The 23,376-nt window shown below is 54.3% G+C and overlaps 1 protein-coding gene across 4 annotated transcripts in view; it reads left to right on the forward strand.

Moving 5' to 3' along the window:
• CLIP2 (CAP-Gly domain containing linker protein 2) overlaps positions 1 to 23,376 on the forward strand; it is a 76,144-nt gene that overhangs the window by 24,768 nt on the left and 28,000 nt on the right. For all 4 annotated transcript variants that reach the window (XM_036280230.1, XM_036280231.1, XM_036280228.1 and 1 more), the window contains 6 exons: positions 7,895 to 8,448; positions 17,706 to 17,830; positions 19,207 to 19,420; positions 20,042 to 20,239; positions 21,312 to 21,415; positions 23,233 to 23,293. In XM_036280230.1, the coding sequence (XP_036136123.1) occupies positions 7,895 to 8,448; positions 17,706 to 17,830; positions 19,207 to 19,420; positions 20,042 to 20,239; positions 21,312 to 21,415; positions 23,233 to 23,293 (1,256 nt within the window). The remainder of the gene's footprint in view (positions 1 to 7,894; positions 8,449 to 17,705; positions 17,831 to 19,206; positions 19,421 to 20,041; positions 20,240 to 21,311; positions 21,416 to 23,232; positions 23,294 to 23,376) is intronic.

Here is a 23,376-nt window from a genome sequence, read left to right on the forward strand (position 1 = left end):
GCTCTTCTCTCCATTTTAAAGATGAAAAAACTGAGGCTTGGGGCTCTCAGCTGAGTTGCCCAGAGTTACAGGGCCAGAGAGGTGGGGCTGGAGTTGAGACTCAGACTGGGCTGGGTCTGAAACCCTGCACCCTCTGGTGCTCCGGACATGGCAGCCAGCCTGCCCTGCCCCGGGTAGGTCCCCGAGCTGGCCTCTAGTCTTAGACACTGACCCCTCCCCCTCCCTCCCCAGGGAATTGTTTTTCACTTTGGTACCCATGCTCCCTGGGAGGGCAGCAGGCATCATCCCCGTTGTAAGTGACTTGTTCCAGATGCTGTGCGAACCTGGGCAGAGCTGGGCCTCTTCCAGCCTTGCCCCCGGAGCCAGCACAGCCCCAGGCAGCACTCACTCCCTTCAAGGTCAACCTCTCTGGCTCTCCCTGACCACATCCTAAACTTTTTAATGGCATCAGGATGGGGAAAGCCAAGCTGAGCTATTTTGTGGCTGGGCTGGGGGGAGGGGAGGGGCAGCGAAGCTCCTGACGTCGCTGGTATTGATCCAGGGGGTGGGGGCCCAGCTGCCAGCACTGCCTGCTGTGTGTGGCCGCAGCAGGGCTTCTCCATGGGGAGCTGGCTCTGCTCTTTCCAGGGTAAGACACCCACTTCTTTCTTCCCTGGGTCCCCAGCTGGGTCTGCTGTGCGGGGCTTTATCCTCCTGATTTGGGAGTAGGGGGAACGGGAGGGGGCTTCTGAGTTCCATCTGACTCAGGAAGAATGATGAGCCATCCCTGGGCCTGAGCCCGCCCCTCAGTGGTGGATAGCTGGTCCCTTCTCCAGGGGTAGGTGGCTGAGGCAGTGCAGCGGGATGCAGGCTGTGTGCCCAGGGTGGTCTGGTCAGGGTGCACTGGGAGGGATGGACTCAGTTCTCCCTAGAGGCCATGTTGGCGGGCGCCGTCAGGACTGACCTCGGGTTGAATTGGGCTGGGGGCTCCCAGTGGGAAAGCTGGGGAATGCCACGGAAACCTCATCCCTTCTTTCGTGACCTCTGCCTTGAGCACTTGCAGGGGAGGAGGGAGCCCCTAGAGCAGAAGCAGCTTAAGGGTTGTGGGCATTTATGTGTGTTGCTTTGGGGCCACCAGCGAGGGGAGCCTCATGGCCAGCCTGCATTTCAGTCTGGTCCTAGGGCTCTGAGGACGGAGAGGGGAGTTGGTATGAGCCCCACTTCCCAGGGCTTGTGTTCTGGGTGGGTTGCAGATGCGTACCCCTGCATCCTGGGAGGCAGGTTGTACAAAACAAGAAAGAATGGAGCCCTGGGGTGGCTGCCAAAGAAGGCTGTTGGAGCTGGTCTGATAAGCAAGCAGGGTTTCCTTAGGTGACAGAAGAAAATGCTGTACTTTAAGGCCAGGATGACCATGTTCTGCCAGGGACAGCCCTAGTGTATGCCTGTGGTCTTGGCACAATGCTATATTAATGACACCTTTATTCTCTCCAAGGTGTCTGGTTTTGGCTGATGAATCATGTGGTTACCTTATTTATAGCCCCTCCTAAGCAGTCACAGCGCACATTAAAGGCTCTGAAAAGTCCTGCAGCAACATAACCTTAACTTGATTTAAGCCGCTGATTCTCAAGCTTGTTTGAATGTGGAGATTAACTTTTTTCCTTTATACCTGTGAACACCCTGTGCAACTATGTTCTGTGGAACATTTAGGAAACTGACCAGCTCCTGGGGACCAGGTCCTAGCACTGGGGACGCTTTGTTTCCTCTGGCCTTTCAGGGCCAGAGGGCAGACTCCACAGCATGTCTGACACTGTGGGTCCCTGGGAGGCCCTGCTTGTGTTTTTTCAAATCGATTCCTTTTTATCCTGTTCCTGTGCTTCCGTTCCCCCAGCCCCAGGCATTGGTGCCTCAGTGTGTGGGGGGACAGTCTGAAACCTGGCTTTCTCATCAGGCGTCACATCAGAAACACTTTCCCTCGGGAGAATTATTCTTAAAGGTTGATGGACAGTCTGAAAGGTCTGACTGTCGTTGACATCCCTGATCCCCTCTTTCGGGGCACTTAGATTCAGGTTTTGTTTTTTTGTTGGTTTTGTGAATGATAAGACAATGAGTCAGAGTTTTATTTCGAAATTACTTCATTGGGAAATGAGCCAAAGATGACATTCCTTATATTACTTTTTCTTTTTGAAAATACTGTGTTTCATTTTTATTGTATTTTAGTATAAAAGTAGCATTAAAAAGGCAAAAAGTTCACATAAAAAGCGATCTGTGTCTAAGGATTTCAAAGGGGTCGGGTGGGGGGATGAGATGTGCTCAGGTTTGCCTTTCGGGGGGCTCAGTCTGAAGGCTGTGGAGGGGCCTGGAGCAGAGTGGGTGACTGGAGGCTGGGAGACCATTGTGGAGGTTGCCATGCTGGGCAAGGTATGAAATCTCAAGGGCCCGATCTTGGGAGGGGCCTTTGGGACCCTAGATGGAGGTGTAGATTTAAGAGTTATTTCTTGTGTGGAGTTGCTGGATCTTGATGAATAACTGGGTTGTTGGAGTGAGAGGGGAAGGAGCAAGGAGAGTCTGTGGCCTGAGAAAATGAATGGGTAGGGGCCATTCTCAAGATGAGGGGGACAGAGGAAGAGCTCTTGGGGGGCCTCCTTTGGTTCAGAATGTTGAGTGTGAGGTTCTGGGGGACATCCTGGAGGAGGCAGCTGCTTGGTGGGCAGGTCTGGTGTCCAGGGAAGGGATCTGGGCTGGAGAGTGCAGCTGGGGCCCGGCTTCAGCCTGGTACCTTCCTGTGTCATCTAGATTCTTACAAGGAGAATTTATTGGTGTCTTTGAAAAGCAGAAGTGTGTCAGCATACAGGCAGCAGCTGAAGCCTCAGGAGAGGGTAGGATTATTTGGGGAACATAGTGTAGGCCAGGGCTCTCCAGGTACTGACCAGAGAAGGAGGACATTTCTCCGGCCTCTCCCCCTCTCCCCACCTGCCCTCTGAGGGAGACAAGTCAGGGACTTGGTGCTTCTCTGTCTCTCATTCGTGGGGTATATAGAGAATGTAGATGGGTCTTGAATGGGGCACCCATCCAGGGTGTGGGCTGGTGATATGGAAGCACCAATCCACGCTGGCTCATAAGAACCAGTTGTGAAACCCCAGGGATTTTGCCAGCCACATGTTAAACACAGCCATTGTTTTTACAAATCGGATTGTGTGGATTTACAATTGGTTCTGGGAGGTGCTCCCACCCCCATTAGCCATGACCCTTCTCATCTCAACCCCAGGCGCCCATGGATCTTGGTTCCTTCCTCAGTCAGGCAGGAGGCCAGCCAAGGTGTAGCTATGGTCCTGTTGTTCTCCTGACCCCCCTTCCTGGGTCCTCATTGGGTCATGCCTGTCATCTCCAGCGTCTGACCCTGGGTGCTCAGTGAATAGCGTCCCTGGTGGCTGAGACTCAGCAGGTGTGGAAAAGACCTGTCCCTGCTTCCCCAGGCAGGGTGGGGCTTGAGGGTTGTGGAAGGACGGGAGGATGCCTTCTCGTCTGGACCCCCACCCCCTGTTGGATCAGGCCACCAGCTGCTGCCCCTCACACCATGCCCATTAGCCCTTGTCATCAGAGTTCTACTTTGAACTTGAAACCAGCAATAAATTTACTCATGCCTGAGTCTGGGAAAGGGTCAGCTGCTCCTGTGAGGTTTAGGTCTGTCGCTGCCCTTGGGGGTTCGCTAAGCCACTGCTGGTCTCTGCAGGAACTTGGAGGGAGATCTGGCTCCAGGGAGCTTCCAGAGCCTGCCACAGCCTCAGCGCCTCAGAGCCGAGGGTGTGGTCAGGTCCGATAGCTGGAGTGCTCCCCACAGCTCCTCCAGCAGAGTGGGCCCGCAGCACGGCAGGGCCTACAGGACCCTGGCTATTTCTGACCAGTTCTTCGTCCTCTCATGGGGAAACTGAGGCCCAGGTATGAGAAGGGGCTTGGCCAGGCCTAGCCAGTGTGTTATAATGGCTCCCTGGAGGGAAGAGGCTCTGTAAGGGTTATATTTTTGTTTTGTTTTATAAGTTACGTTTTTATTTTATTTATTTATTTTAGGTGTGTTTTTTAAACGTATTGGGGTGACATTGGTTCACAAAACCATACAGGTTTCAAGTGCAAAATGCAGCAAAACATCATCTGCACACTGCATCATGCGCCCGTCACCCAGAGCCAAGTCTCTTTCAGTCCCATTTATCCCCTGCTTTGCCCCCTCCCCCACCCGCTTTCCCTCTGGCTGTCACCACACTGTTGTCTGTCTGTATGTGTGTCATATATATACATATGTTTTTTTGCCTGATCCCTCCCCCCCCCCCCGACAGCTGTCAGTCTGTTCCCTGTGTCCATGCCTCTGTTTCTATTTTGTTCATTGGATTCCGCATGTAAGTGAGATCACATGGTATTTGTCTTTCTCTGGCTGGCTTATTTCACTTAGCATAATACTCCCCAGGTCCATCCATGCTGTCACAAAAGGTAAGAGTTCCTCCTTTTTTGGCTCTGTAAGGGTTTTCCGTGCCTTCCCAAGCCCAGACTTCTGAGAGCACCCCAGTGGGAGAGGGGGATTTGATGAGGGTTTGCCCCCATGAGCTGGGCAGCCAAAGGCACCAAAGAGGAAAAATGGAGAAAATACCGGAGCGTGGTTGCCACAGGCTTGTGACCTGGATTTTAGCAGCTGTTGAAACAACTGGTCCCCGGGCCTGTGGCCCCTGGAAGGGGCGGGGTGGGGAAGAAAGATTACCTGAGGGTCTGCCTGGGTCAGGACAGCTGGGGAGGACAGCTGAGTAGGCAGCTTTTTGCCAAGAATAGCCAAGAAGAGCTGGGTCCCCTGGACCTGGGACTCTCCTCTCTAAGCAGAAGGACAGGCAGGGAAAGGCCCTTACCTGGGCCACAACCGTGCGGCTCAGTTAGCAGACAGGAGGCAGCCCCAGGCACAGGGACATGTTCTAGGTCTGGATGTGGGAGCGCTGGCTCCTGTCTGCCACGTGCCCGACTGGGGGGCCATCGGGAGCCATCGAGAGGAGAGTGCTGAGCCAGACCAGCTGGGCCGATTCCTGTAAGCAATTCTGGGCAAGTTTCCTAACCTCTGTTTCCTAATCTGCAAGATAAGAATGTAGTCTATCAAAAGTACGCAGTCCACTCTGGGGGCATGTAGTAAGCACTTCATAAATGGTAGAGCTGCTGTTTTTTTTTAAAAAAAATTTTCTTTATTAATTTTAGAGAGAGAGGAAGGGAGAGAGGGAGAGATAGAAACATCGATGAGAGAGAACATCAGTTGGCTGCCTCCTGCACGCCCCACATGCAGGATGGGGAGCCCACAACCTGGGCGTGTGCCCTGACTGGGAATCGAACCGGCGACCTCTTGGTGCGTGGGTGGATGGGTGGATGCTCAACCACTGAGCCACACTGGCTGGGCAGCTGTTTTAATAATGACAACATTGACACCTCATTGTTGATGGACCCCTCAGGCGGGGCTCCTTGGGCAGTGTTACAAGGGGGCTGGGGGCTTCCTTCCCTTCTGGCTGCTTTTTGGAGCAGCTTTGCCTAAGGAAGGTGCCCGTCTGACCCAGTGGGCGGGCTTCCAGATCCCAGCAGAAGTTCTTTGCGACACAGGACTGTCCTAGCTCAGAGGACTCCCGAAGCTCACCCAGGCGCAGGGGACCAGCAGGACGGAGTCTGTCGGCCGACTTACACTCGGGGTGTGTCAATTCAGAGGCCTCAGACCCCCCGTTTACTCAAGGGTACAGCCACTTGCCTGAGGTCACCACAACCTGCCGGAAGCCCTTCCGCCTCCTGGGCCTTTTGTGGTTTTCAGTTTTTTTCTGGTCCCTTAGCTTTTGTGTAAGTCCTTCTCATGAACATAACAATAGTCAGCGCTCGTGGGCACACGTATGGGCCGGCAGGCACTGTCCGGCCTCACACAACGGCCCAGGAAAAAGGTGCGGGTGAGGGACACAGGTGGGGCTGGGGGCAGCGGGGTTTGAGAGAGGTCTGTGGGGCTCCAGGGCCTGCACCCTCAGCCACTGTGACCTCCGCCTCATGGGACCTCGGTGGTGGAAGAGAGCCTTCAGGGGCCCCCAACCAGGGTCCCACTCAGGGCTCTCCTCTAAGCAAGAAATGGAAGGGGGCATTCTTATGTAGGAAGAAGTAAAAGATGAAATTATTTTCTGATGGTAGGAAACTGTAGGGTTTAGCCAGATTCTGGGAAATAGGTCCATTGAGAGGAGTCCAAGATTTGGGGTGATTATAGTTTGGGGCTGGACATTGTGGGCACTTTGTACACATCTGTTAGATGATTGAAAGGGCCCTGCACCAAGAGCCAGGGCCTGTGGCCAGAGCTTGGCTCCGCTGCCTACTGCTTGGGAGCTTAGACAAAGCACCTGTTACCTGTGAGCCCCAGTTTTCGCATCTGTAAAGCTGGGACAGTAAATCACAGGGTTAGCTGTGAGGGTTAGGTAAGCTGCTATAAGTCAGCCTCTTAGTGCAGAGCATCATCAGTTAATTGGAATGATGACTGTGGTTGTTAATCAAATTCAGCAGCAAAGCTCATTGATGTCCCAGGAGCCCAGCTTACAGGCAGCCCTTCCCCCTGTTCAGTACCCCTGTCCAGGCTGCCCAGGCCCTGGGTGGCCATGTGCTTTCCCACCACTGCTGCCTGTGTGGCCATGTGTGCTGGGCCTGCCCTGGAATTGTGTGGCTTCCTCATCCCCTGGAAGCTGTGTCCTTGATGGTTGGCTTCCAGCCCTGAGACAGCATCCAGCCAGGCCTGGGACCCAGGGTTCCTTGGCCTTGGATGAAAGGAGGAGTCGGGTAGGAGCCGCCGTCCTGTGCCCCCTCCACTAGCTGCCCATGGGAAGGACCGGAAACATAAGCATCTCTGAGGGGGGTGTGGCAGCATCTGCTTGCCTCCTGTCCCTGTCTGTGTTTCACAAGCCCATCAGCCTTTGGAGTAGAGGAGGAGAAGGATGAGACCTTCTCTGCTTGAAGCTTGGCCTGGCAAGAAGGAAGGACAGCCTCAGACCTTGAGACACTAGCTAATAGGCAGACTTTCTGAGCTCCCACCTACCCAGGAGCGTAGGGCCCAGGAGCCAGACACACAGAGCGTGGTGGGGCCGAGCCCTGCTTTGTCATTTCCTAAGGGAGCCTGAGCAAGGTGCTTTCCTTCTCTTCCTCTGGTGTCTGGAGCATATCAGAGCCCAGGCCTGGGAGGGGGGCCCCTCCCCGAGTTTGAGCCCCATTTCTGCTTCGTGGCCTTGGGCAAGGCCCTTGCCTCTCTAAGCCTCAGGGTCGTTCTTCCTCTAAGGAGGGGCTTTATCAGGGGACCCAGCTCAGGCCAGAGAACCCGAGTTCAGTCCTAGGAATGCGATTACACACTGGCTTCCTCCTCTTGCCCTCCTCCCTCCCACTTTTCCTGGTCAGCACAGCCCTGGGGCTTCAGGCTTGGGAAGGAAGAGGGAAGAGAGGGGAGGCTTAGGGGTGGAGTAAGAGGGTTTTCCCGGCTGCTTTTCTCCTCGCCCCAAGGTGGCTGTGGCTGTGGCCAGCTGTCAAAGAGTAAGTTGGGAGCCTTTTTGTAGGGCCCAGAGCGTAGGGGGCACAGAGACCATTCATAAGATCTGAGTCCGCCAGGGCAGGGAGGTAGCAGCTTGTGACCCTCAATCATGGGTCCATTCCTGGCCCTTGAGTTTGAATAACCTGAGCTGAAGAAAGTATTGCTTCTGAGGAGGCCCTTTCCTGAGCTTTTCATCCTTAGAACTTTCCAGAGGGGTTGGAAGAGTAGGGGGAGACCTAGGGATGCCAAAGGCCCATGAGGAATGAGACCTGCCCAAGGCCACACTGCCAGCCACACCTGCCTCAGTTTCCCATCAGGTAGCCAGCACTCAGCCCTAACCGCTGCCTCTCTCCTCGCCCACAGGCTCCCCCCTGCACAAGCAGGCCTCGGGCCCCTCCTCCGTGGCCGCGCCCGCCGCCCCTGAGAAGCCTGGCCCGAAGGTGGCCGAAGTGGGCGATGACTTTGTGGGGGACTTCGAGGTTGGCGAGCGGGTGTGGGTGAACGGCGTGAAGCCGGGCGTGGTGCAGTACCTGGGCGAGACACAGTTTGCACCCGGGCAGTGGGCCGGTGTGGTGCTGGATGAGCCCGTGGGCAAGAACGATGGCGCCGTGGGCGGTGTGCGCTACTTCGAGTGCCCGGTGCTGCAGGGCATCTTCACGCGGCCCTCCAAGCTCACCCGGCAGCCCACGACTGAGGGCTCGGGCAGTGACACCCACTCGGTGGAGTCGCTCACTGCCCAGAACCTGTCACTGCACTCCGGCACTGCCACACCCCCACTGACCAGCCGCGTTATTCCGCTTCGGGAGAGTGTCCTCAACAGCTCCGTCAAGACAGGCAACGAGTCGGGCTCCAACCTCTCAGACAGTGGCTCCGTGAAGCGGGGTGACAAGGACCTGCGCCTGGGAGACCGCGTGCTGGTGAGTCCCTTCCCCCCACTGCTGCACCCGACTTGGGCAAGCTGGATCTAGGGGGCTGGCAGGGAGGGGACTCAAGGGGTTCAGTTAGGGTCCAGGCTGGGTCACCCACTCCTTGTTAGAACCAGGGAGACTGTTGCTGTGTGACCCTGAGTAGGTGTCTTACTTAACCTTTCTGGGCCTTAGTCTTCCCCATCTATAAAATGGGAATTTTAATAGTAGCTCCCTCATAAGTTGGAATGCATTAATACATATAATGCCTTTAGATGGTGCCTGATACTTAGTAAGCTATTGGAGCCAGGTTGGAAGGGGGCAGTGGCCCCCAAGTCCTTGAGAGTCTGGATTCATCCTTCTGTAGTATGAATGCAGGAGTGTTTTCCTGGCACCTACAGGGCCAAATCCAGGGCCCGGTGGCCGAGGTGGCTCCAGGCTGACCCTGTCCTGCAAGAACCACAGTGTTGGGTAGGTGAGAGAAACACACGGGGTCGTCCCCGAAGGGTGCTGGGCAGGCCTGGCGTCTGAAGAGTCAAGGGAAGGTCTCAGCTGGTGGAGGCAGAGGTTCCTGTGCTCAGGTCAGAGAGACTTCCTGGCGGGGAGTGGAGGTGTTCCCCTTAAGGTGGGGAGCACAGCCCAGAGCTCTAAGGCTGTGTGAGGAAGGGTTTGGGGGGCTCTGGAATCCCAGTGTGGGCACCCCAAGAGGTTATCACTGCCTGGAACCCTCCCTCCTTACTCCGGAGACCTCACATAAGGCCATGGCTTCTCCTGGAGGCTCTGGGAAGAGCATTTGGGTGGAGGATGACAAAATATTTATGCCCATTGCCCCATTGAATCCTCAAGCCCATACTGTGATGTGATTGATCCTCACTTGGTGGAGGGAGAAACTGAGAAGTTTAGTAACTTGTTTGAGATGACAGAGCAGGGCCAAGATTCAAAGCAGCCCCCAAAGCCTTCCTTACTGGCACTAAGCCATGTCTCTCTACCCTGGTGACCTCCCTGGGCTTTGCCAGTCTGGTTCCCCACGTATGAAACTCCCAACCCTCCCAGCCCCCGTGATCTGGTGGTGGGCGTGGCCAGACGGGTCCCAGCCCTCCAGCAGCTGACAGTGTATTGGGAGAGAGACCGTTATCCATGTGATCACAGACGTCAGTATTTCCTTATAGACTCTGGTAAGTGCCACAGAGAAATGATGCACAGTGCTTTGAGAACCGTCATGGAGGGAACTGGTGTCGGGCTTCCCCAGGAACAGTGCTAGGGCTGAGGTAGGGGAATTGCCTGGCGACTTGGGGCAGAGTCATCCCACTGGCAAAAGCCTATGGTGAGACACACAAGAGAAACAGAGAAGAGCAGGAGGCCAGGTAGGTAGGAAGGGATCCGGAGCAGGACCGTGCTCAGGAGTCTGGTGCGGGCTGACCTCATGGGGCCAGGCCAGGTGCAGGGTTAGTTAGGGTTTTGTTCTAAGAGCAAAGGAGCGGTGGAAGGCTCTGCAGCAGCATAAGCAGATTCACGTTTTAAGCACATCTTTTTTTTTTTTTTAATCCTCACCCAAGGATATTTTTCTATTGATTTTTAGATAGAGTGGGAGCAAGGGAGAGAGAGAGAAACATCAATGTGAGAGAGACACATTGATTGGTTTGCCTCCTGCATGACCCCAACCAGGGTCGGGGATCGAACGGCAACTGAGGTACATGCCCTTGGCCATAATCAAACCTGTGACTCTTTGGTCTGCAGGCCAACACTCTAACCGCTGAGCAAAACCGGCCAAGGCTTAAGCACATCTTGCTTACTGCTTGGTAGGGACAGGATGGGAGGAGGTAATAGAGGAGCAGAGAGTGTCGGGGCTGCTGTGGCAGAACCCGAGGTGGGGGAGGCAGGACCCTTGAGGCCCCTGTGTTTTCCTGTCCAGGGAGCTTGTTCTGAAGCCATCATTTTGCTCTTCCTACTGTGGCTCCTTGGGAAGCCATCCCCAGCTAACGAGACCCAGGCAAGCTGCTTACAGTATCACTAAGCTGTCCTTGGGAATGCCCGGGGTCCAAGGGCACCTGCTGGCTGTGGGCACTGCAGGGAAATTAGGCCTAGGTTTGTGACCTTTTCTGCTACATCCTAGCTGTGTGGTATCAACTAAGCTTCATCCTCATTCATTCATTCATCATCTGTCCATTCAGCAAAATGGTATAGTTAGCAGCTATGTGATGCTTTTAAAAAATGACTTCTTTTTCAGCTACAGTTGACATACAGTATATTAGTTTCACGTGTATAATATGTGATTAGACATTTATATATTTTATGAGGTGATCACCACAATAAGTCTAGTAGCCATCTGGCGCGTGAGATGCTTTTGTTGGAGCATTGAGAGATCCAGGGGACGTGGAAGTGCTTCACGGTTACAAAGGGCTCTAGCTGTGCGAGGCCTGGTTAGTGTCGTGGGAGAGCCTCAGGCGGGGTCTGCGACCTCTTTGGGGTGGGGGTGGGAAGTGGCGGCTGTGGGGGTTATTGACCAGCCCTCATTGGTCCCCAGGTTGGGAGACAGGGGCATTAACCCCATTTGATTCTGCCTGGAACTCACCTTGTACTTGTTCCCCCTTCAGGGAGTGGGCACTGGGTTAACTGGGCGGGGAACACTCACGCTGGCACAAGGCAGGCACTGCTTTGGAAGTTTCCGCCAGGCCCTGCCCTTCATCGGAACTGGCAACAGTAGCAGCAGACGGGCCCCAGTGACTTCCCAGCCCACAAGCGGTTGAATCCTCACTTTGAGACACTGCTTTCTTGGGGGTGTACCCTTCATTGAGCACCGTGCCCAGCACTTTCTGTACCTCGTCTCTTTGGGTCCTCCCCCTGTACCTTACAAAGTAGGGGTTATCCTCCCCATTTCACAGCTGAGGAAACTGGGCTCAGCCCTGGAAAACAGCCTGCCCAGGGACACTCCGCCAGAAGGTGGTGGGCCATTCATCCCTTGATTCATCATCAACTGTGCCTGCCCTGGATGTCCTTGGATTCTGGGTTGGGGAGAGGAATTTGAATGAGGGGTTTGTTTCTACCACAGGAATGGGCCTCACCTGTCCCCCACCCACCCTAGTCTGCAGCTTCCCTTGGTTTTAGTCCTCCAGCCTGGTCCACTGTGCTCTGCCAGGACCCAGCTGGCTTGGCTGACCCCAGAACTTGCCTTTCTCCCCTGTACCTGCTGTGAAGAACATCTGACACATCACCTTCCTGTTTCTGTGCCACCCTTAAAAATTATATCCTGGATGTGGGTGAACTTATACCATTTGAGGAGGGGGGACTTTAAGAAAAACAATATGACAAAATATTGCTTTTGCAAATTTTTATAAATCATGTGATTCTCGTGAATGCACTGTCAGGGCCTTGGAAGAGGCCAGTGCAGGTGAGGGTCCCTGAGGCCTGAGCTCTTAGCTTCACCAGCCACAGATTCTGCTTGCGACCTGGGTCAACGGTGTGAGCAGTACTTGTTATTTATGAACATAAGTAACAGTATTTATATTCATCCATTTGTGCTGCCCTTTAAAGATATCTCTGGATCTTGGTTTTATTTGAGCCTCAACACCACTCCATGAGGTCTATGTACTAGCTAAATAATCACGGGCAAGTTATTTATCGTCTCTGCCTCCGTTTCTTCACCTAAAACAGGGATAATAGTTCACCTGCCTTATGTGGCTTCAAGTAAGTTCTGTGAAGTGTTAGCTATTGTTAGCATTAAAGTTCATAATGGGTGGGCATTCTCTCGGCCGCAGGGTCCCCGGTGCAGTGAGGGGCTCAGAGATCAGGGAGGCTTCGTGAGGTCACACAGTGGCTCATGATGGCCTGAATGTCCTTGGCCTGTACTGGTCGAGCACTTGCGTGAGGCCCCGGGCCCTGGAGGAATCTCTGGAGGGCGAGAGGACCTGGAGGCCACACGAGAAACATGCCTCACCTTCCCGGAATAGTGTTGTTTACGAGTTGGAAGGGTCATCACATTCCTGTCTGAGCCAGTTTTCAAGTACAGTTTGGAGTTGTGCCTGGGGCTGCACGGGTCACCCTTTTGTTCTCATGATCGCCCATTTCACAGACCGAGGTCTGAGACTCAGAGACCCGAGGTCTCCCCAGCACCTAGACTGGAAGCGGCTGAGCTGGGCCCACAGGCTGGTTGCCTGCCTTGTCCTTTCCCAGCCTCTGCCCCTCCCCAGCCCAGCACACACACAGATAACCTTTCTGGCTAATGCCTGAAATTCCTCCAGCAGTGATCTGCTCTGTTCTGCCCAATTTCCTCTTCTAAAGTCCTCCCTCCCTCCCGGCCAGTGTGGCTCAGTGGTTGAGCGTCGAACCACGCATCAAGAGGTCACCGGTTCGATTCCTGATCAGGGCACATGCCCAGGTTGTGGGCCTGATCCCCAGTGGGGGGCATGCAGGAGGTGGCCAATTGATGTTCTCTCTCATCGATGTTTCTATCTCTCTCTCCCTCTCCCTTCCTCTCTCTGTCTAATATCAATAAAGAAAAAACACTTAAAAAATAAAATAAAATAAAATCCTCCCTCCCAAGTTTTCTCAGACCTTGGCCTGGGCGAGTTTGGGGTCTTGCTCTGGATGGGCATTCAGAGGTCCTGGGTGTCTGGGGTGGGTATTCCTGGCAGAGGGGAGAGCACAGAGCTGAAGTGACTTGTCCAAGGTCACACAGTCTTTTAGGCCATGCCAGGCAGGTCTGAGACAGGACCCAGAGCAGACGGGACCCTGGTATCCCAGGCCCCCTCTCCATTTTCTTCTGCCTGGGGTAGCCCTCAACTGCCTTTGGTCCTGGGCACCTTCCAGGGAACACATGGAGGGCTCTTGGCTGCCTGGCTGACCTGGGACGAGGAGAGCTGTTGTGTGTGTCCCCCTTGGGGCCTGCAGGAACCCCAGGGTGTGGTCCTGAAAGTCCTTCCCAGGAGGTGGTCTGTCTGCATGGGTTTTAGGGAAGTTGGTTTCAGAGGCAGCGTGGCCTGGTATGGCAGACTCGGGGGCCAGCCACACAGCCACCCGTTTAGGGTTGAGGTCATGGAAGACAAAAGACATTCCAGGCTGGAATTACAGAGCAGCAGGAACCAAGAGGGCAGGTTGAGACCTGGTGACAGGAGGTGTTGGGAAGATAACTCCACCTGAGAGTCATTGACTAGTGAGAACCGATCCAGACTCATAGACAGGCCTGCTGGGGCGGAAACCACCAGCCCTGTGTGCTGTATAGGTGAGGACGGAGAAGCTCAGAGAGGGCAAATCCTTGCTCAGAGTCACACAGCAGGGCATGGGCAAGGCTGGGATGGGGACTCTGGGCTTCTACCTACCAGCCCAGGAATGTTCCCTGTGTCTTCCACCTTCGGTGTGGCCAGTGGTCTGGTGGGGGGATGGAAACGTCTTGGTCATCTGCAGTTGACAGTATGGGGTATAATTAGCAAGAAAAAGAGAAAGCTGTCTCAGGAAGGAAGTAGCTTGGCTGGCTACTTGGTGGCTCCAAGAGGCCAAAGGACAGGGAGACAGATGTCAGCGCGAAGTGGTGGGAGAGCTCTCTGACCCCCAGAGATGTCAGATAGGTTGGGTTGCGCTGGCAGGTCAGGTTCTCCAGACGTGGTTGCTGAGGTGGGTTTGGTGCAGATATTCATTAGGATTTTTTTTTTAATCTTCACCCGAGGATATTTTTCTGTTTATCTTCAGATAGAGTGGGAGGGAGAGAAAGGGAGAGAGACAGAAACGTGGACATGAGAGGGACACATCGACTGGTTGCCTCCCACATGACTCTGACCAGGGCCGGGGACAAACTGCAACCGAGTTATGTGCCCTTGACTGGAATTGAACCCAAGACTCTTTGTCCGTGGGCCAAACCGGCCAGTGCTCGTTAGAAATTTTAATATTTGTGGCAGATTGGGCAGAAGGAGGAGTCAGACTGCCTGCAGGCTGGATAGAGCCTTGGCCAACCAGGGGAGCGCTGGAGCGAGACTGTCCATCACAGCACCCTGTGCTGAGCCAAGGTGTCCACCTTTCTGCCCTTGCCTCGCGCAGTCACCAAGAGTGGCTGCTCCAGGAAAGGTGTCATCTCAGGTGAGAGGGTCCTGCACCAAAAGTCAGTCTGGAGGGGCTCGGAGGAGGGCAGCGAGGTCTCCCTGAAGCAGGACCTGTGTGGAGCAGCTCCACATGGGTGAAGTCTCTTTCCCTTCGCATCTCTTCATGTGCTGGCCACAGAGGCATCCCAAGAAGGGCGGACCAAGGGACCTTTCCAGAGAACCACCTGTACTGCAGGCACCCTGTCCCAGCACATCTCAAGCTCACGGCCGAGGCCAGCCTCACCTTGCAGATAACCCGGAGTGCCCCAGCCCACCCTTTCCCCTGGGCTGGCAGGTTCTCCCCTGGGCTGTGTCCCTCCAGGAGCCCCGTTGGCAGCTGGCCCAGTTAGGTACAGGAACATTGCCCTGAGAGATGAGGAATGAGGTTCTGTCTCTGCCAGGCCTGCCCCCAAAGTCCCTGGGTCAAACACCCAGCAGGGGATGTCGAGGTAGCAAAGTGGTAGGAAGCTAGGCATAGGGGTTGTACAGCCTGGTTGTGAGCTCAGCTCTGCCCTTTACAGCAGTGTGACCCTGGGCAGGGGACTGAGCCTCAGTTTTCTCACCTTTAAAATGGGGCTGATAGTCCTACTTTGCAGGATTTATAAAAACCTACTAAGAAAGCATCCTGGTATGTCATGGTTCCTTGGAAATGCTGGTGTTCTTCCTGTCCCTGGATCCCAATTCTTGGCTAAGGGGTACCTACTGCAAGGCTGGTGTGAGACCCAGCTCTAGCTGGGAGGGGCTGGGAGGAGCGGCCCAGGGACCCTCCTAGGGGCTAGTGTGCTTGGGGGCTCAGGGCACAGGGAACCTTAAATGCCTATGACGTAGTGACAGAAGCCAATGTGAAAAGGCTACAGACTGTATGATTCCAACATTATGACATTCTGGGAAAGGCACAACTGGTGGTGGGGAGGGGGGGTGTTGAGGACGAGAATAGGCAGAGCACAGGATTTTTACAGCAAGAAACTATCCTGCTTGATTCTATAATGGTGGATACAGTGTCAAAACCCAAGAGTGAGCTATAATGTAAACTATGGGCTTTAGTTAATAATCATGATCAGTGTTAGCTCATCATTGTAAAAATGGGCTACACTAATAATGCAAAGTGTTAATAAGGGGGAAACTCTAGGGGAGGGATGTGAGGGGGTATAAAGGGACTCTTATTTTCTGTAAACCTAAAACTGCTCTAAAAAATAAAGTCTATTATATTTTTAAGTTAGAAAAAAAAAAAGTATTGCCTGGTCAGTGTGGCTGAGTGGTTGAGCATTGACCCATGCACCAAGAGGTTGCCAGTTCGATTTCGATTCCTGATCAAGGCACATGCCCAGGTTGTGGGCCCAATCACCAGTGGGGGGCATGCAGGAGGCAGCCAACCGATGTTCTCTCTCATCGTTGTTTCTATCTCTCTCTCCTTCTCCCTTCCTCTCTCTGTAAAATCAATAATGGAAAAAAATTTTTTTTTAAGTATAATGAAAGTAATAAGTAAAGAGAAGGGGCAGTCTCATCACTCTGGAGGACAGGCCTGGGTCCCAGTGAGGGAGTCACACCTCGGCAGGGGTCAGGCACTCATCCCCTCTGGGAACTGTCCCACTCTTTCTGCTTTGCTCCCATCTCTGAGAGCATACCTGCCTAAGAGGATACCTCCCTGAAGACTGGGAGGACGGAAAAGAATTCAGCTCCAGAAGAAGCTGAGGGCTCAGGTTGCAGCAGCACCTCCCTGGGGCTGGGGAGGGCTTGTGGGTGCTGGAGCCAGAGACTCCCACCTGTCGCGGCCGCGGGAGCGGGGCCTGTGCGGAGCGCTTGCTTAGTCAGCACTAAACCCATCGGATCAAAAGGAAGACACGTGGAGCGGCGTGGAAGAGGGCGGCAAGCCCGAAATAGGTGTAGAGCAGTGGTGATGGGATGCTAACACTTCCCCTTCCTTGATGGGAAGTCAGTCAGTGGCACCCAAAACTGAAAAGGCAAAAAGCAGCAGTTACGCATGTCATTTAGAAACATGGAGTTTTACCAAAAGGTCCAGCTTAATGAGTTCGAGTTTTGCTTCTGGGGAGAGGTGGAGAAACGTCTAGGGCTTTTTAAGGCTTTGGAAGTATTTGACTCATTAATCTATGTATAAATAACTTTAATTTTTATTTATTTATTTATTTATTTATTTATTTATTTATTTAATCCTCACCCGAGGATATTTTTCCATTTTTCTTCAGATAGAGTGGGAGGGAGACAGAGAGAGGGAGAGGGAGAAACACATCGATGCGAGAGAGACACATCGAATGGTTGCCTCCCACACGACCCCAACCAGGGCCGGGGACCGAACCACAACCGAGGTACGTGCCCTTGACTAGAATTGAACCCGCAACTCATTGGCTCACAGGCTGACATTCCAGCCACTGAGCCAAACCAGCCAGGGCAATAACTTTAGGTTTTTTAAAATTTATTTATTTATTTATTCATTTATTTATTTTTATTTTTTGGTATGTGCCCCTAGTGGGAACTGAACCCGGGACTCTCTGGTCCACAAGCTGATGCTCCAACCGCTGAGCCAAACCGGCTAGAGCAATAACTTTAGTTGTTTTTTTTTAATTTAACTGTTTTTACAGTAATAGTCACACTTATTAGCCTGTCCTGTGAGTTTTTTTAACTGTAGTAAAATACACACAATAAAATTTACCTTCCTAAGTAGTTTGAGTGTGCGGTTCAGTCATGTTAAGTCCATTCACTTTGTCATGCACCAGATCCAAGACCTTTCTTATCACACAGAGCTGAGACTCTGGTCCCACTGAATGACAGCTCTTCAGTTCCCTCTTCCTGCCCGCCCTGGCAGCCACCACGGGAACCATTCTGAAGGCTAAGATGTATTGAGGCCCTAATGCTTGTCAGACACTGTGCATCCAGCACTTAGTCCTCACCAAAACCTTTCTAGATGAAGATGCTGATGCGGCGAGAGGTTAGGGGACATGTCCAAACTCACAGAGTAGAGTGTGAATGCAGGTCTGTCTGTCTGTCTCCAGAGCTCTGCCTGGGACAGCCCTGGGAGGTACTGGTTATATCTGTATCCCTCCCAGCTCTCCCTCCCCTCCCCCGCTCCCCTCTCGCCTGCATACTAGAAGGGAGGGATGGATGAGCCTGGGCACCTGGTCCTTGCACCGTCTCTGCCTGTGCCCTCTGTATCCTCTAGACCTGAGTCTCTTCGTGTGCCAACAGGTTGGCGGGACAAAGACTGGCGTGGTGCGGTACGTGGGGGAAACGGACTTTGCCAAGGGCGAGTGGTGTGGCGTGGAGCTGGACGAGCCCCTTGGGAAGAACGATGGGGCGGTGGCGGGCACCAGGTATGGTGGGCTTCCCCCAGGAGTGTGGGAGGGGGCTTGTCTTTGCCTGGAATGGGGACAGGGGACAGGGAGGGGCATCTGAGGAAGCCAGTGTTGAGTGTGTGGGTGGTTGTGCCAGACACCGCAGTATAGATGCTGCTTTTCTTTCTGTCACAGCAGGGCACAGGGCAGATGGTGAGACTGTCATCCCCATTTTACAGATGAGAGAACGTCGGCCAGAGAGGTCATTACTCAAGGTCACACAGAGTCAGAGGCAAACCCTAGGAGAGGTGGTGGTGGCTGCCTTCTGGGGTTCCCCTGGTGACACAGGGAATCAGTGGGCTGTGCTTTACAGCCAAGGGTGGGGTCACAGCTGGCTCCGGGTTCTACGCCATCTCTGATTAAAGGGGACTAACTGCCAGGAATGCTGGGTCAAGAGGGTTGAGGCTGTGACTGGGCTCGTTGGGGGGTCATAGGATGGGTGAGCAGTGTCAGGGTTGTGTGGCCTGCGTTCCTGCATTGGCTGTCCCTGGGTTAGAGTCCCTGGCCCAGATGAGGCTGGTCAGCCCTGAGAAGGAAGGTATGCTAGGTTGGGGCACAGCCCTAACAAAGACCTGAATGTGGGAAGAGGAGGGATGGGGTGGCAGTATCAAGGTGAGTCAGAAACTGGACAGGACGAACTCCCTTGGTCTTATGCGGAATCCTTGACCAGAGAGATTTTAAGAGAAGACCACCCAGAGTTTCCATAACAACACTTTGCCTCCCTGTTTTCAAGACAGATAGTTCTTTCAGCCTTCTGCTTTCTGAATTAGGGGGCAAGTTGGCTGGCCGCCGGCACCCCACCCCCCAGTGTCTCCCTCGGGCTTTTGCTTCTCTGTGCAGGGAGCTCCATGGGCAGAGAGCTGATGGGGTTCCTTGGGTCTGGGGTGGCCCAGGGCTGCAGATATTGCTGGTGGCCTCCGAAGGGTATGTAGGAGCCAAGCATAGTCGGCTTTGGAGCCCAGCAGGCTAGAGGGTCAGTCCCAGTGTTGCCACTTGACCAGCTTTGTGACTGTGGGCAAGTTACTTAACCTCTCTGAGCCTAAGTCTCCTCATCTGTGAAATGAGTGGTTGGGGGCTTGAAATGAGCATTCAAAGAAAGGGGCTGGCACAGAGCATGTGCTCAGTAATTGTTATTTGCCCCCCCCCCATATGCCAGTGGCTGTTCACAGCTGCAAAGAATCTCAAGCCCTGCTTACCTTTGTTTCCTTTCCGGGAGTCCCATCTATTGGTCTTGGGATGTGTGTGATTGGGCCCCAGGAATGAGCCTGTGTGCTGGGCTCTAAAGAGGTGGGGAGGCAGGCGAGGCCCCAGACTATGCAGCCGTGATGGGAGCATGGGTCTCTCTTGCTTCCCAGGTATTTCCAGTGCCCACCCAAGTTTGGTCTCTTCGCGCCCATCCACAAGGTCATCCGCATCGGCTTCCCATCCACCAGCCCCGCCAAAGCCAAGAAGACCAAGCGTATGGCCATGGGGGTTTCAGCGCTGACCCACAGTCCCAGCAGCTCCTCCATCAGCTCTGTCAGCTCTGTGGCTTCCTCTGTCGGGGGCCGGCCCAGCCGCAGTGGCCTGGTGAGGGGGGGCCCAGGGTGGGGTGCTCTGGTATACGTATGGGGTTGGGGAAAGAGGGACCCAGGTGTCCCAGTCTGCCCCTGACTTACACTGGTTCCAGGCATCCCCTGATTGGAGTTTTTGAGCCAAGATGAAAGTATATATTTTAATAATGGAAATTGATCCATTTACATTATTGTTATTTTCATATTATTGATTTGTCAGTAGCTTAAGCCCTTTCCTGGGAGTTAAGGACGGTCACACACAGGTAGGGCAGGGGTTTCAAAGAAGTTGCCACAGCCACGCTGGGTGGGGGGAAAGGTGAGGCTGCCCCTCTGGGCAGGGAGCCTTCTGTCCAAGCTCAGTCTAGGATGGAAGGTTCCTCCTGGCCCAGGAGAAGGTGGCCCAGACGAGGGAGCCCACCATGAGGCAGAGCCCCAGCTATGACTCTCCTGGCAGGGGGGAGTTTCCTGAACCTGAAATAATATGCTTCCCCCTGCATAAGTAGGCAGGGGCACTAGCAGGGTGAGGAACAGGACCCGGGGAGTCCAGGCACTTGGGCCGCCATCTGCGGGGTAGCTCGGGTTATCTGGATGGCACTCCAGATCTCTGAGTCCCACCTGCACTCATGCCTTCCCGCAGCTCACGGAGACCTCTTCACGCTACGCCCGCAAGATCTCTGGCACGACTGCTCTGCAGGAGGCGCTGAAGGAGAAGCAGCAGCACATTGAGCAGTTGCTGGCTGAACGGGACCTGGAGCGGGCTGAGGTGGCCAAGGCCACGAGCCACATCTGCGAGGTGGAGAAGGAGATCGCCCTGCTCAAGGCGCAGCATGAGCAGGTGGGTGGCAGGCGGGGCTGTGGGCACCCAGAGGGCACCAAGAGCCTCCCAGGCCAGGCTCCTAGGTCAGTCACACTCAGAGTGGAGAACTTGGGTGTGCAGAGCAGACTCCTCCTCCTCCTGGCGAACGTCCTTCCAGTGGATAGGTACACACACTGTAAGAACCTGGATATAAACTGTCTCCTGCTTTCTCCTACCTCCTCAGTGCGTGCATTTCCTCAGCCGTGGAAAGTTCCCCGTTTGCTCGTTCTTGCTGATGTGGCCGTCCCCTGCTTTATTTTAATTTTTTCGATTTCAGCCCTGGCTAGTGTTGCTCAGTGGTTAGAGCTTTGGCCCACACACTGAAGGGTTGTGGGTTCGATTCCCAGTCAAAGCACATGCAGGAAGCAACCAATTGATGTGTCTCTCTCACATCGACGTTTCTCTCTCTCTCTCTCTCTCCTCAACCCTTCCTCCTTTCCACTCTCTCTAAAATCAATGGAGAAAATATCCTCGGGTGAAGATTAACAAAAACAACAAAAAATTGTTTCCAATTTTTCACTTCTAAATAATGCTCATGTCCACGTTTCAGATTGTACCTTCGAGGAGATTCGTGGGTTGGGTTTCAGGGAAGTCAGCCTCGCCCATAGCCTTCTGACGTCACATGTCTATTCCTTCCTGGTGTCTGTCACCTACCTGAGAGCCCCCTCCTGGGCCCTTGTCCCCATTTGGGGCGAGCTCACCCCTCTCTGGGGTGCTAGAATGGATAAGGCCAAGCTCACCTGTGTGCCGTGACAGGGTCCTTCACAAGACAGTGTGTTTTAGGCCCTTGGGGGTTGGGCAGGTGGTAGATATTGAGGTGCTAGGTATGGGGGCAGGTAGACAGAAGGTTCCCACTGGGTGCGGCAGTCAGCTGGGCCCACCCCCTCATATCAGGCTCACAGTCCATGCCCACCTAGAGCTGGCAGGGGAGTAGGGGTGGCTGGGGTTCTAGGCCTGACTCCTCATACCACCCCTGCTCCCTCCCACCCCCCCACCTGGCCCCAGTCCCCAGAAGGAGGCTGACCCTCTTCTGGCCCTTGCTGGGGACCAGTATGTTGCAGAAGCAGAGGAGAAGCTGCAGCGAGCCAGGCTGCTGGTGGAGAACGTGCGGAAGGAGAAGGTAGACCTGTCCAACCAGCTGGAGGAGGAGAGGAGGTATGCACTGCCCCGCCCTGGTCCTGGGAGGACATTTCCTCTGAGCCTCCGTAAGGACGACTCCGTAAGGATGATCCTGCCTCCACCACTGACAGGCTTCCTGTCTCCTGGACTAGTGGCATGAGCTCTACGGGCCTCAGTCATCTCATCTGTAAAGTGGGGTGATGATCCCCATCTCTACTGTTGGGAGGACTTACCAGATAATTCCAGAAAAGCACCCAACATGGTGCTTAACACATGGGGACACCATCCTCCCCACCTGTGTGGGGTTCACTGTTCTTGCCCCACACAGCTTGGGCAGCCTGTCATGGGAATGCCCTAGGGACAGGGTGGCATTCATGCCCCACGCCCCTGGGGAGACATGCACTGTGAAGGAGACCTAGTGTCCCCACCCCCTGAACCAGCTCAGGTACTGGAGCACCCCTCTGAGCCAGATTTCCTGCATGGAGCTCATAGTTCCTGTCCCGACTCCATTCCCATTTCACATGTCAAGAAACTGAGGCTTAGAGAAGCAGCAGCAGCAGGATGCTTGAAACACCTTGCACCTGGGCGCCAGCCCCACGCCGAGTGCTTTACCTGCATCCCCTCAGTCGCCCTTGAGCCCAGGAGGCAGGTTTTACTATTTCATGTCACTGATGAGAAACCAAGGCTCAGAGCAGGAAAGGAACCTGTCCGAGGCCACCAGCCTAATTGTGCTGCTGGTTCTTTCTGCCTTGGCACGGTGGCTGGTGGGGATGTGGTTCCCTCTCTGTGGGTCCTCTGGCCTGGTTTGGTCCTGAATCACCTGGTGGGACACAGAGCTGACAGGGAAACCCTGTCCCAGGAGGGTTTCTCTTTGTCTCCTGGCTGACACAGATTTCTGCAGCGTCCTCCCCTCCCCCATACAGCCCCCATCCTCAGCTCCCCACCACGGGTCTGCTTTGGGGCTTTCAGCCAGGCATATGCTCCACAGACTCTTGTTACCATCTGACTGGGGAGGGGAGGGCTTATTTATATCTTCCTGAGATGCTTGTCAGGGCCTACAAATCTGGTTCCCATGGCAACATGCCTGATGCCGACAAAACAAAAACAGATTTTAAAGACATTTTGAGAGTTGTGTTCAGGAAGAGCCTGGGTACAAGTCCCAGCATTGCCCTATACTGGCTGGGTGACCTTGGGCAGGTCACTTGCCCTTTCTGGGCCTCAGTTTTCCTCATCTGTATGCTGGGAGCTGTCAGAGGCTCCAGTAAGAGCAGATTTGTGAACTGTAATGTGCCTGTGTCTCCCCTGGCATGAAGGTGGTGAATGTGTCTCCCTGAGGCTGGTGCCATCTACCTCAGGGAGCAGTGAGGATTGGGACTCTGGCCCTGATATTTGAGGCTTGTGGATGAGCACAGGGTCAGCAGGGGAAGAAGCCTATCTTCCTTCCCTGCCCCCCCCCCCACACACACACTGTTCAATGTGGCAGTGCCTGTTCCCTGCAGTGATGACAACAGTGGTCACAAGCATCACTCTGCTTCCATTTACAATCATTCCATCATGTACTCCCACAACCACCCTGGGGAGGAAGGATGCTGCATTAAACACGCCTGTTTTAGAGAAGTTGGTGGTCTCTGCGTGGAGCACAGGTCAGGAAGTTGGGAGGGCTGGAGATTTGCAGGGGTTCTGCCCCGTCAGTTATGAAGCTCTGGGCAGGTGTCTGCTCCCCTGGGACAGCGCCTTATGTGTGGTCTGAGCGTGGGTTCGGGGCCATCTGTGGCCTTGCCCCTCTGCTATTGCTGACCTGGGGAAGCCCACCTATCTGGGCAAGGCCTGCTCAGATCCATCTCCCCCCGCAGGAAAGTGGAGGACCTGCAGTTCCGAGTGGAGGAGGAGTCCATCACCAAGGGAGACCTGGAGGTAACAGTCAAAGGCCCTGCCCCTGGCTTGCTTGGCACCGCAGGCCCAGTCTTTGTAGGGCAAATGGCAATGAGGTCCAGGAA

Source organism: Molossus molossus, unplaced genomic scaffold, assembly GCF_014108415.1.
Source record: "Molossus molossus isolate mMolMol1 unplaced genomic scaffold, mMolMol1.p scaffold_m16_p_3, whole genome shotgun sequence".
Taxonomy (NCBI): domain Eukaryota; kingdom Metazoa; phylum Chordata; class Mammalia; order Chiroptera; family Molossidae; genus Molossus; species Molossus molossus.